This window comes from Triplophysa dalaica, chromosome 5, assembly GCF_015846415.1.
Source record: "Triplophysa dalaica isolate WHDGS20190420 chromosome 5, ASM1584641v1, whole genome shotgun sequence".
Taxonomy (NCBI): Eukaryota; Metazoa; Chordata; class Actinopteri; order Cypriniformes; family Nemacheilidae; genus Triplophysa; species Triplophysa dalaica.
Window position 1 is genome coordinate 14,158,496 of NC_079546.1, and position 13,872 is coordinate 14,172,367.

Here is a 13,872-nt window from a genome sequence, read left to right on the forward strand (position 1 = left end):
ATCGCGCAAGAGGCTTGCATGTTTCTGTCAGCAATACCTTGTGATGAGGAGGTGTTTGATCTATGTACAATTCTCATGGAGGAGCGGAATTTAAGATTCCCCAGTGACAGAAGAGAGGCATTTGAGCTATATGTAGAACTTCGGGATGCAATCTGTTCCCAGATTACAGAATAATATAAACTGACTGGACAGTTATTGCAGCGAGATTTCCAACAGTGTCATTAAACAGTGTTACATGACTTCTCTTTCAACAAAACTATATCTAGATCTGGATTTAAACTTTCATCAGTGGTTACAGGAAACTGTAATTAACATAAGTACTTCTATGTGTCAAAGCCAAAGAAGCTGTATGAGCTTAAATGCACAAATACCTTTGTGTAAATAATCTTAATCTCCACACATGTTGTTGGATTCTGCATATTTACAGTCAATTACTGACACAGCAATGTCTATTAATTTGATTAGAAAAAACTTCAAAATTTAAATATTTCACAATGTACATATGCCAGCATGTAAATGAAAAAGTCAATAAAAGACGTTTGAACTCTGAATACTTATTTATTGAACATTTAAAAGCAACAGATGGAACTCTGAAAGGATTTAAACATTTCTTATTAAACATATTTTCCACTTGTTCTAGGAAATTAAAGTGCCATGAGCTTTCTGAAATAGTTAACAAAAATGGACGAAGGTTTTGAGAAAACAATTAAATGAACACAAATTTACAAATTCTGTTTACAGGAAATGGCAAGATTATAAAGACATAATTTGCCAAGATTAGACCAACTTTAAATGACAAGAAACACATTAAACTCCCTCAATATAAAGAAAATGTTGCCAAACTTACAAAAACTCTGCGTTTTGAGAAAAAGGTTGACATGAACACTGTCAGTGATTTTTGTAGAAAAATTATGTTTACATGAAATGCCGAGATTCAACTGTAAAACTTTAAAACATATATTTTTTTGCTATTCAAAACCTCAGTAGGCCTATAATTTGGTTCTTAAATGCATTTTTTCCACAAGACACTAGGAGCAACAGCCCAACTGTTTGGTTTAAATTATCTGTGTTGTCTATTATAAGAGAGTTAACAAAAATATATTTTTCCAAGAATCACAACCCTGTAACTTCTCTAGTTTTCAGAATTATAAGAATACATTTTGACAAGATTAGACTGAATCTTTATAAAAAAAGAAAACATAAGAAACATGTTAAGCACATACAAATCCCTCTGTTCTCAGTTTAAGTACACCATGGTTTATGTGGACCATTCCAAAATTGCTGAGGCAATGACTTGGGACATTACTGCAAAACAAATCACCTGAAAAAGCAATAATTGATACACTGGTTAAAAAATGACCCAAAGTTTGTATTTACTTATATTTAACATGCATTGATATTGATATTTACTTTATCAATTCTTCATTTAATTAATATTTGAATTACTTAATTAAGATTTATTAGAATACTTACCAGTACAGTGCTTATACAATATCCATCACCCAAACTGAACTGTTAAGAACAGCATTGAAGTCGCTGCGAAGGTCTGGATAGTTCTGGTAGTTTAAAGGCAACATAAGATAGCAACCACATGTGTGAGCTTGTGGACGACACTGAAAATCACTTGTTTCAATGAAATTCACCGTGATGCGGTTACCAGTAAGCAAATCAGCCCCTGTGCAAAAGCGCAAGAAGTTTTTTAAGGTGGTGTCATCCAATTCCATAATGTATTTCTTCAAAAGTCTAGATACAAAACTCTGCTGGGCTGTCATCACTTCAGGAAAAACAAGAATTTCCCTCACACTCTTAGGTGTTGGTTTTTGCTCTTGCAAAATTTTTGCTAATTTCTGTGGGGGCAAAGTATTAGCAAGATCCTTAAGTATAGGTCTCCAGGACTCAATCACAAACATAGGGGTTTGGATGAGAGCTTTGTGGCCTAACTGAGCCAAAAGTTCTGGAAGATTTTCTTCTGTAGGCCTGTGATGACAATCATTCGAATCTAGAACATCAAGTAGCGACTCATGATCAACTGAGCTGAAGTTTGTCATTGCCTCTTCAAAAACATCACGCTCATGTTTTGCCACATAGTGCATAAAGGAATCTTAAACACTGCTATATGTAGTACCGTATAGAGCTTCTTCAAGAAATGGGAGGGAAAGACGTATAGGGAAATACTTGACAGCATCCCACCCTTTAGCCAATATTCTCCCAACAGCTTGCCATTCATTACTCTGAAATTCGTGTCTTAGAAATGGGACCTTGACATCGGTGCCCAAAGCACACCTAGAATAGAATTCATCCCAGAATTCAGACAAGCAGTCACGAAAAACACCTGGTCCAACACCTTCTTCAATCTGTCCATTAGGGAGTTTCATTCGAATACTGATCTCTTTGTCCATTAATGCTGGGTCACTGAAAGCTTGCATCAAATCACATAGAGCTTGTCCTCTTCGCACCAAAATAATTGTTTTTGGAGGATCCTCAAGTGGAATTGTATCCTCCAAATTCCCAACATCACTTAAACCTTCTCCAATTGTGACCACATTGTCAAATGAGTCCTCAAATGGCGACTCTTCCACATCAGTTGCAATCCTTACGTTCTGTGCTGGGGTATTGGTGTTGAAAGCCTCTTGACTCCATACTTCTTGCACTGTGTTCACATTTTCAGAAGTTTCCTGAATCAGTGCTGCCATTTGCTCTTGCATTATATCATCACTGTTTTCTGTCTCCATGTAATCGAACACCGTCTCAGTCTGCATGACTGATATTTGCTGGTCCATGATATAAAGTGGACTGTGTAACATAAAACTAGTCTCCTCTGACTCTTCTAAAGTTGTGAGGTCAATTGTTTCACATTCTTTGATGCCAGAGCTGCTAGATGATTGACCATCATCTTGGGCGCCCTCGGTGAACATGACATCTGCTTCAGGGTTCGTGTCAGAATTCTCTGCAGTACTTTCTCTATTGTTGGTTTTGGTAAAAAGATAAAGTCTGAGAATTTTTACCTTTGTTTCTTCATACAAATCTTCAATGGTAAATTCTGATTCAACCATTCTGTGGGAGAAATCTCGAATGCTGCAGTCAAGACTTTTCAGTTCTAGATGTTTGGATTTACCATTTGGAAAAAAGAGCCCCTCTGCTATTTTCTGTACATCTCTAACTGTTGACTTCACATCCATAGAAACATGCCTGGTTCCTCCACCTTTAGCAGACCGAACTTGTTTGAAGTCATTTTCTCTTGCACTGAAGTTCATCCAGCCCAGTTCCACACGCTTAGATTTCTTCTTGGCATTTGAGTTTCCAACATATCGTTTTGAAATATGTTGTCGATGTTCTTCTTTGGTACTTGTGGTGCATACTCGTTTCCTTAACCTCTCAAACAAGTTACTTTTTCTGTCTGTATTTGAAATGGAATCTTGCGTTTTTCGACAAAAGGCCACTACTGCCACTCTGTCCCCATAACAGGGAATGTACTTGGCTAGCTCTCTCTCTGACATCAATGGTATTACAGATACATCAATCTGTTGAATGAAACAAGTGATTACAATTATTGCTTAAAACTTGTGCATTTCTAATTCACTACATTCAGGGTGAAAATTATGAAATGTAATCAATAGCTCAATTTCTTTTGTTATAATTTAAAATCTGAACACAACAATTCACAACTGTACACTAAACAGATGTCCTCTATCTTAGTATCTTTAGATTTTGAAATAATGAAATGTTTGTTTTTATAAAATTTATGACTTAAACTTTTAATAATTGTTGTTTAATTGTATACGTTTCATGTTTTTAGACACGCTTTTCGCTTGACAAAAAATAATTAACCTCTTAAGAAGAATTCTGAATAGTTAAATAATTTCACGCCAGAATACACGCAGAGAAAAACGGAATCTGGAAATAAAACAGACGCCATATATGGTTCTGCTGGTATTGTTTCTTTAATCCGTGTTCATCAAATTCATGTGGCAAATAGTTTTAAACGATTCTTTTTATTATCATTTCAAAAAGTGAGAGGGCACAGTTTACTAAAGTGGCCGGGCCATGGCCAACACTGCATCTTAAGCTAAATATAAATTGTCAAACGAAAATAAAAGTAAAATACAACTTATATAGGCTAATATATTTAGTTAAAATTTAGCCAATATTTGTGCAGCGATAGCTACACACAACATACAAGTATTAGTAAATGGCATTTTTATTAATAAATTATTTGAACATATAGCTGATAATAGGGCTAAGCTATATTCACAACTAATTTACATGATATCCCGAGATTACTGGAGTTAAAGGGTGAAGAACAAAAGCATTTTTAGCACACGAACAAAAACAATAATAAAGCAGACTGCCCACAAAAAAAACCCCTAGAGAACATGCATAAACACTCGAGCTAGTTGGCGATTATCAGGTTAATATTGTTTCACGTGCTTTGTCGTGTAAAACCAGTCATCAGGCTGGCTGCAAAGCCTAGCCTTTTGTCCAAGAGGTTCCTAAGCGATTACGTTTATTAAAACGGTTTGTAATTTCGTGTTGATTTTTGGTTCAAAATAATTTTCCACTTCTAAGATGCATTTTTAGGCAGCTAGGCGACGCCATTCTCTCATCTCAGTTTAAGTATAGGTGTTCTATATGCATTAAATATGGAAAATACAATTACATTGCTAAATTAAATACATTGAATAATTTTTTACTTCTCGAAATTTGAAAGAAAGTACTCTTCACTCCTGTTTTCATTACCAATTTATTGAATCCTTATTGAGCATGCATTAAGTCTAAAACAAAAAGCGCATTTCGGTAAAAAAGATTTTGCGTAAAGAATTTTTTATTCAAGAATATTGTTCAAGATTAAATCAGTATGAAAACAGTTTAGGTGAGTGTAATATGTTCAGTGTATTTTGTTTGACTGAAAACACATTGGTTTAATATAAAGTATGTACGTTTGATTTGAATAACAAATACATTAGGCCGTATATAGCCAAGTTTGACTTAATCATATTAGTTCAGTGATTGTGATAGTTCCAACAAAAAAAGTTTGATTTCATCCAAAAACATTATTAGAAAAAATATCAATGCAACCATTTTATGTGGAAATTTGCCACATAATTGAATAACATTCAAATGATGAGGCATGTTTTGCGTGCAGATAGGCTACTGCCAAGCACTTTTAATGGTTGTGATAGCAGTTTTTGTATTATAGTGGACTCCTTAAGATTTATAGCCTCATTGTTTCCTCGATTTTGTAATTTACTTTGCAATGAAAGCGTCTGCTAAATTCCTTAATGTAAATGTTACGGACAAAACGAGGATATATAACGCCAATCACCGGTAGAAAGAAAATGTGCGTTCCCGAGAAAGAAGACAATCAAAAATACCTTGTTTGTATCCATTTGACAAACTTTATGAATTCAATTGAAATCAATGAGTCAATTCTGATAATTATTGCAGCCCAAAAAACATTTATAAATACGAGGAGAGCTTGCAATATAATCCTTTATTGCTAGATGTTCTGCCAGCTTCCACTTTTTCCGCCACGATGTGGCATGAGGGCATAAAAATAAAGCGCGGAATGTCACGGAAATTTGGGATTAAACACTTATTCTCCTCTAACTCATTTACAAATGCCAGTTCTGTGTAATGCATGGTTTCATTGCATATGAACGTAATATGCTTGTTCAACACAATTTTAGGGTAATTTGAACGAAGGTGGCTAGTTCGTATGAATTTTGCACGATCTTGTTTACGGGCATCATAAAGTGCGAACGAATTTCCTTAAAACACATACGTGTCTATCTACATGCCCAACGTCTCAACGCACTAGTTATTTTTCCATGTTATTTAAAGACTTTGTCCACACTAGCTGCAGCAGCAATACAGCACAAGCTGAATTCTTTATTTGAAAAGAATCGCGTGGCGTACATGTGGTGTGAACACGATATGACACACATAAACACATTTAAAAACTGGCCTCTTACATATTTATAAGCAAATAAATGTCCCATCACCTTGTCTTGTTCGATTTGGGCTATGTTTTCCTCCTCAATGTTGCGTTGCCTTAAAAAATCGTGCTGATCCATGTTGATTCTCTGTTGATCAACGTGCCATAAGAAGTCGTGGCCACGAGATACTGATGTTGTTCCCTCAACATAAGAAGTCGTGGGCACGAGATACGGATGTCGTTCCCACATTATAGGATCTTGAGGGAACGACTTAACATCGCGTGGCCACAACATAAGGATGGCGTTACCTCAACATGCTGATGTCGTGGCGACAACATAATATCACTTTCCCTCGAGATAATATGTCGTGGTCTCGTCATATTATCACGTTCCCACGAGTTAATATCTCGTGGCCACGACAAAACTAAGTGAAACGCGCATGTCCCCTCCCGGGCTCCGTACCTAACAAACTGAGGTGGCAAAAGTATAAGTTAAAAGTATAGAACAACCTCTAGGTGTACCCATTCTTTGAAGTTGTTGATTATTGTGGACCAACAGTAGCCAGCGATAACCCTGTTTCATGTTCCTCTGACACCCCTGTGATTGACAGGTCCAGGATTATTGTGGCACTCTGCAAGAACGGATGTTTTCTCTTCCTCTGACAGGACAACTAGCCGAATGTTCTGCCTGTTAGGGCCGGTGTAGAAGAGTCTGTCATCTGTTTCAAGAGGAAAGGTTGCACTATGATCACTAATGACATAGTATATGCCGGTTCGATTCTCAAAGCCGGCGGGTAATGACTGAGGTGCCCTTGAGCAATGCACCTTACCCAGTGTTGGGTAAGTTACTCTGAAAAAGTAATTAATTACTAGTTACTCATTACATATTCAATAGTGTAATTAGATTACTGTCCAAATTACTCTGTCCAAAAAGTATTTAGTTACTCATTACTAATTACTTTCTATATCCTACATCAACCTTGATTAGTTAAGTGATTCAAGGATAGACATGAAACGGCTTATTTAATTCATTCAAATAAATAATATTATTAAATGACCAAAGTATTACAAATGTGAGAATTATACATTAAAGCACAGATTTCAAAGTAAGACTTTGAATTTTGATGTCAATTACACTATTGCACACGCATATATTTCACAAAGTATTTAGTTTAATTACATCTAAAGTAACTGTAATTAAATTACAGAAAACATTTGTGTAATCCCTTACTTTACTTTTTCAAGGGAAAAGTAATTGGATTACAGTAACTAATTACTTAGTAACTAGTTACACCCAACACTGACCTTACCCCTACTTGCTCCCTGGGCTCTGCAGTGACAGCTACCCACTGCTCCGGGTGTCTGTGTGTTCACAACTTGACTTCACTTCACTAGTCTCTGGATGGGTTGAATGCAGAGGTCACATTTCGGGTATGGGTCACCATATCTGACAATTGGATCACTTTCACTTTACTTATATATGTTTTAATACCCTGCTGAACAAAATAAACAACCCCTATCTCATTTACACACATTTACAAGTCAGCACAAAGAAGCATTGACTGTGGCCACCATCTCTTCCAAAGCGGTAAGTGAAAAGTAAGTGCTTGAAAGAAAAAACTTACTCTGCATACAACAGTTTAAAATTAAATGCTGGATTTAACATATTAGTTATGTGTGAATAATTCCTGTTGTTTCTAATGATCATATATTTGTGTTTTATCAGAGGGACCAGCTGAGATAATGTTTCTCCAGGACCACAATTACTCAATGTTTAAGTGAATAGTTAACATTTGTTAGACACCATTTAGTAAAGTGTGGGTTTTATTTTTAGGTTATGCTGTACATATTTTAGAGTACTTTAACAAATGTCTGTATTTAAGAAACACAAAGAATTTTCTGAATTCATTCAATTTATTTATCTTATACATTTGCTCCTTCTCTTCTTAAGTCATCCATTCACTCACTACCTCACTCCATCCCTGCCTCCCTTAGTCACACACTCACTCATCTATTCATATACTTAAATTGCAGATTGATGAAAATGGCATTGACCTTTAGGCCTTGTTTATCAATACAGTATTAAACAAATTGCAATTTGTAATGGTGTGGAGAAATGTACTAAACAAGGGATAGGCTACACTACCCTTCTAAGAGCGTCTTTTTAAATTAATTTTGTTACTTTTTTATTTAATTTTTTATACAAATGAAATACATTTTAAAAAAATGATATGCATCAGGAGGAATGAGAAATATTTTTTTATTTATATAAAATATATATATATATATTGAAAACGAATATACAATACGTTTTCTTAGTGATTCTCATTTTTTGGCAAAATATGTCAGGTTAATGTGGCACAAATTGTTACCCCAATTGAATATATATATTTTTAAATCGAACATAATAGTTTACATTTGTTAGACACCATTTAGTAAAGTCTGTGTTTTATTTTTAATATTTTAGCGTACTTTAACAAATGTCTGTATTTAAAAACACACAGAATTTTCTAAATTCATTAAATTTATGTATTTTATACATTTGCTCCTTCTCTTCTTTAATCATTCATTCACTCACTACCTCCCTCCATCCCTGCCTCCCTTAGTCACTCACTCACTCACTGAACTCAATCATCTATTCACATACTTAAATTGCTCATTGATGAGAGTGGCATTGACCTTTAGGCCTTGTTTATCAATACAGTATGCCAAAAAATGTTTCCTTGTCTTCTTGATACTGAAATACCAACAAAAAGTATCCTTCGCCTTGGAGAATTGATCCCTGAGGATCTTTCAGAGGACATTTTGTTGATCGTCCCCGTGCATCCGCAAAAATACAGGCTCTGTCACCTCACCACGGAATAAGTCTCTGTGACTTTGTACTCAGTACCATGCTTAATGTAGGTTTCTGCAACACCTGGTAAAGTAAAGACACAAATTTGTATTCATTTATGTATATGTTAATGCATGAATGTAGGCACATATTCAGCATGCAAGCAACTGCTTCATATATGACCACATTTAGTCATTTAGCAGACGCTTTTATCCAAAGCGACTTACAGGTGGTTAGCAATGGAAGCAATTGGGACAGCATAAGGAACACAAAAAGCATAAGTGCAATCAAAAAAGACTTGTCTCATTTTACGTAACATAGTATACAGAGCAATGTTAGATTTTTTTTCTTTTCTTTTAACCATGTGTGATGGGGAAGCAACGACACGTACTCGTGGACAGGTTTTTTTAAGACCCCGAAGGGGTTCCTTTAATTCAACAGATGTCAATGAATAAAAGTAAGTCCAACCTAAATACGCCACGCATGTATATTCCAGCAGCGTGGGGGAGAAGGGCGTCCTTCCTGCTTTCCTGTCACAGGGGTTTTCGCCGTCTTGCTATCTGGGGTTTCTTCCAGTACTTCCGGGTTGTGGGTGAGCGGTCCTGTCGGTCGTTACTCGTCTGAGCCTGGGAAGAGGTAAGAAAACAGCCTTTAGGATAAGCATGTCCGAAGGAGATCTTGCTCACCTTGCGTTCTTAGGCAGACTCTTTTATAGCTGCAGAGTCGGTCTTAATTGGTAACGACCGGCAGGTGTGCCACTCTGATCCGCTTGGTTTCCATGGCGACACTGATTGCGCCAGGGGTGACTCGTCACACTCCCCCCCCCCAAAGTGTCGACCTGGTCCTGTGGAGAGACGAAAAAGAGTAATGGTAGGGAGGGGAAGTGTCACCTGACCGAGTTGTCCATCCTGACCAGATCGTAGACAGACCATCTGCGTTGCCATGGGAAACTCCGGCCCGATGTATCACCTTGAAGTGGTAGTCCTGGAGCGCTAGGAACCACCTCGTGACCCTGGTGTTGGAATTTTTTGCCTTGCTCATCCACTGTAGTGGCGCATGGTCCGTCACCAAGTCGAACTTACGTCCCAGAAGGTAATACCGCAGCTCCAGGACTGCCCACTTTATGGCCAGAGCCTCCCTCTCCACCGTGGCGTATCGGGTTTCCGCTGGGGTGAGCTTACGGCTTATGTACACTACCGGATGTTCTGATCCGTTCCTGTTCTGTGACAGTACAGCTCCCAGTCCAGTATCCGATGCGTCTGTCTGGAGTATGAAGGGGCAGCCAAAATCTGGAGCATGTAGGATCGGGGATGTTGTCAGTGCTTCCTTCAGCATCTGGAAGGCTCGTTCCGCCTCAGGGTTCCACTTTACCTTGTCCGGCTGCCCCTTCCTGGTCAGGTCGGTCAGGGGACTGGCTATGGACGAAAAGTTGGGGATAAAGCACCTATAATAACCCGCTAGCCCCAGGAAGGCACGTACCTGGGACTTGTTTTGAGGTTGGGGGGCGTTTCGTACGGCTTCTACTTTCTTCGGTTGGGGCTGGATCAAACCCCCACCTACCCTGTATCCCAGGTACTGGGCTTCGGCAAGTCCGAGATGACACTTCTTTGGGTTTGCCGTCAAGCCGGCCTTCCTGAGGTCCATGAGCACTCTCCGCAATCTGTCCAGATGGTCGTCCCAGGACCCCGAGTGGATGACAAGATCGTCGATGTATGCCGCGGCGTATGCCTGATGGGGTCGTAGAAGGATGTCCATCATTCGTTGGAAAGTAGCAGGTGCCCCATGTAGGCCGAACGGCAGCACTGTATACTGCCAGTGTCCTGACGGGCTACTGAACGCCGTCTTCTCTTTGGAGTCGGGAGCTAGGGGCACCTGCCAGTATCCCTTCGTTAGATCGAGCGTGGAAATAAACCGGGCTTTCCCTAACCGGTCCAGAAGTTCATCCACTCGGGGCATTGGATATCCGTCAAAGGTGGATACTTCATTCACTCGCCGGAAATCATTGCAGAAGCGGAGAGTGCCGTCTGGTTTGGGGACCATGACGATGGGACTGGACCATGGGCTGCGGGAGGGCTCTATCACTCCAAGTCTTTTCATCCGGCTGGTCTCCTCCTCTATAGCCAGTCGACGAGCCTCTGGAACCCGGTAGGGCCGTTGCCTTACGATAACTCCTGGAGACGTCCGGATCTCATGATGTGTTATCCTAGTCTGCCCGGTTTTCCGAAAATACATCCCGGAACTGACTGACCAGGGACTGGAGATCTTTCTTCTGGACGGGGGACAGCTGTTCCCCCATCTGAACCAATGTTGGTTCATCCGCGGCGAAGGCTGCCATCTGGGTTGGCGGGGGTATTCACTTCTTCAGTAGGTTTATGTGATACAGCTGAACCTCCCGTCGTCGACCCGGCTGGCGGAGACGGTAGTTGACCGGACCCACCCTCTCTACAACGGTGTATGGTCCTTTCCATGATGCTAGGAACTTCGACGTGGTGGTGGGGGTCAATACCAATACACGGTCACCTGGTTGGAACTCCCTGGGTTGGGCGGGCCGGTCATACCACTGTTGTTGGGCGCGCTGGGCCTCGACTAGATGTTCCTTTACCATAGGCATCACTCGGTCTATCCTGGCTCGTATCTGCTGTATGTGCTCGATTACACTGCGGTGCGGTGCTGGTTGTTGTACCCACGCATCTCTGGCGACATCCAGGAGTCCTCTGGGTTGACGGCCAAACAGCAGCTCGAATGGAGTGAAGCCTGTAGATGCCTGAGGAACTTCCCGGATCCAGAAGAGCACATAGGGTAATAGGAGGTCCCAGTCGCGCCCATCCTCTGCCACCACACGACGGAGCATCTGCTTCAGGGTTTGATTAAATCGCTCCACCAACCCATCCGTCTGAGGGTGATAAACTGACGTCCTGAGCTGTTTGACCTGGAGCAGGTGGCAGAGGTCCGCCATTAGCCGGGACATGAATGGAGTTCCCTGGTCAGTCAGGACTTCGGTGGGAATACCGACGCGGCTGAAGAACAAAAAGAATTCCTTGGCTATGGCCTTGGCTGTAGCCTTCCTCAGGGGTAGCGCCTCTGGGTACCTCGTCGCGTAGTCCACGATGACCAGGATGTATTCGTATCCCCGGGCAGACTTCGGCAACGGTCCTACCAGGTCCATCCCTATGCGCTCGAAGGGTACCTCAATCACTCGTAATGGAATCAGTGGGCTGGGGGGAGGACGCTGGGGAGACTTCTGTTGGCAGGTAGGGCAGCTTTGACAAAATCTCTTGGCCTCCCCTTCGAGGCCGGGCCAGTGGAACCGGTCCCTGACGCGCTGAATGGTGTTTGCCGCTGCCAGGTGTCCCGCCATTGGGTGGGTATGTGCCAACTCGAGTACCGCCTCCGTCTTGGTCTTCGGTACCACCAAAATAAGTTTTTCCTCCCCCCTTCTCGAGGCCGCATAGTACAACAGACCCTTGTTGATTACGAAGTGTGGGAGGGGGTGGGGACCCGGCACGCGGTCTTCCCCATCGACGATTCTGACCTGGCTCCAACAATTCTGTACACGGGGGTCCTCTCGTTGCTCCTTTCCAAAGGAGCCCCCTCCCGTCACCTGCTGAAAAAGGTCAGCATATACATTAGTATTGGGCCACTCACCCTCCCGTTCGGTGTCCGTAGCCACCAGGGCGGGTCGTGGTCTCCGGTCTCTTTGGGGCTTAGGCTTCCAAGGATGTCCCCCGTGGTTAGCCGACTGCACGGTGGCTGTTAACAGTTGCTCAAACCCGGGCCAATCTCGGCCCAATAACATTGATACCGGCAGATCTTCCACCACCCCGATCTCCAGTACCCACGATCCTGGGTCGGCCGATACGGTCACCCGTCGGGCCGGTACGCTTCGGGTATCTCCGTGGAAACAAGTGATCGGGATGGTGGCCTTACCTGCGGTGTAGGACCGGATTACCCCGGGCTGAACCAGAGTGATTGAGCTGCCGGAGTCCAAAGTGGCCGTCACTGGGCGCCCATTCACCCTTACGGCGCGCCGTGGAGCCCCGGAGGGCACCGCCTGATGTACCGTGCATCCCGCCAACCACGCAGGGGGCCCGGTGGAGCCTGGTTCGGTGGGCATCGGTTCATCCTGAGGAGGTAAGTTCTCGGGTCTGGCCTTGAGGTACCCTCCGCAGGTCGCCATCCAGTTGGTAGCCTCCGATGTACAATCGCCACTCTCTCTCCCACGTCCCGGGCTGCCGTGGCTTCGGCGAGCTCCACTGCTTCCACAACCTCGCGGATATTGGTGGGGCCCCTCATGCTCACCGTGGTCCGGAACCTGCGCGGGAGAGCCCGCAAAAGTCGGTCCACCACTACCCTTTCAGCTACTTGGAGGGCTGAAGGTTCCTCCGTCAGTAGCCACAGGTGTCCCAGTCGCGTCAATTGGGCAGCTTGTGGCCTGACCGGCTGCTGCTCGTCGTAGACCCACTGCTGGAATTGCTGGGCGGCGCTGACTGGCGAGAGACCGATCCGGGCAAGAATTTCCCTCTTGAGGAGGTCATAATTTTCACTGGCGGGGGTGGGTAAGGCATAATAGGCCCGTTGGGCTTCACCGGTAAGGAAAGGCGCCAGAATCTTCGCCCACTCGGCTCTATCCCATGACTCCCGTGACGCGATGACCTCAAATGTATGAAGGGTAAGCCTCTATGTCGTCTTGCGCGGTAAGCTTGGTTAAAAGTTGGTGGGCGGTGGTTCTCGCATCCGGCAGAAGGGATCGCGTAGCACCTGCTTCCCTTAGAAGTCCCAGGGCCGCTCTCATCCGCTTGGTTTCCATGCCGACACTGATTGCGCCAGGGGTGACTCGTCACACCATGATAGACTGACTTCACTCCACTTCCGTGTTGAAATCGAACTGGAAGGACCAATAGACATTTTTGGCATACTGTACACTTTAAAAAATGCCCGTGAAATTAACGGTGAAATTCTGTAGTTTTCATAGAGAAAACTGTTGTCAAAAAACGTCCGTAAAAATACGGAAAACACTGTCAATTCTCTCGGAAATGAACAGTGAAATTCCGTAGTTTTCAAATCCACAAACACTATTATCACTTTCACTTACAGACACCACTGT

General features: G+C 42.4%; 1 protein-coding gene across 1 annotated transcript; it reads right to left on the reverse strand.

Annotated features, from left to right (window-relative positions):
* Positions 1-1,557: 1,557 nt before the first annotated feature.
* LOC130421158 (uncharacterized) lies at positions 1,558-6,027 on the reverse strand. Its single transcript, XM_056748900.1, has 2 exons — positions 6,003-6,027; positions 1,558-3,521 (listed from the first exon to the last, which is right to left on the reverse strand). Exon 2 carries the CDS (start codon positions 3,495-3,497, stop codon positions 2,103-2,105), a length of 1,395 nt encoding a protein of 464 aa, XP_056604878.1. The 5' UTR covers positions 3,498-3,521; positions 6,003-6,027; the 3' UTR covers positions 1,558-2,102.
* Positions 6,028-13,872: the final 7,845 nt, after the last annotated feature.

What these genes read in the sequence shown, in the direction of transcription:
- LOC130421158 (XM_056748900.1), bottom strand. Translation starts at nt 3,497, where the DNA reads ATGTCAGAGAGAGAGCTAGCCAAGTACATTCCCTGTTATGGGGACAGA.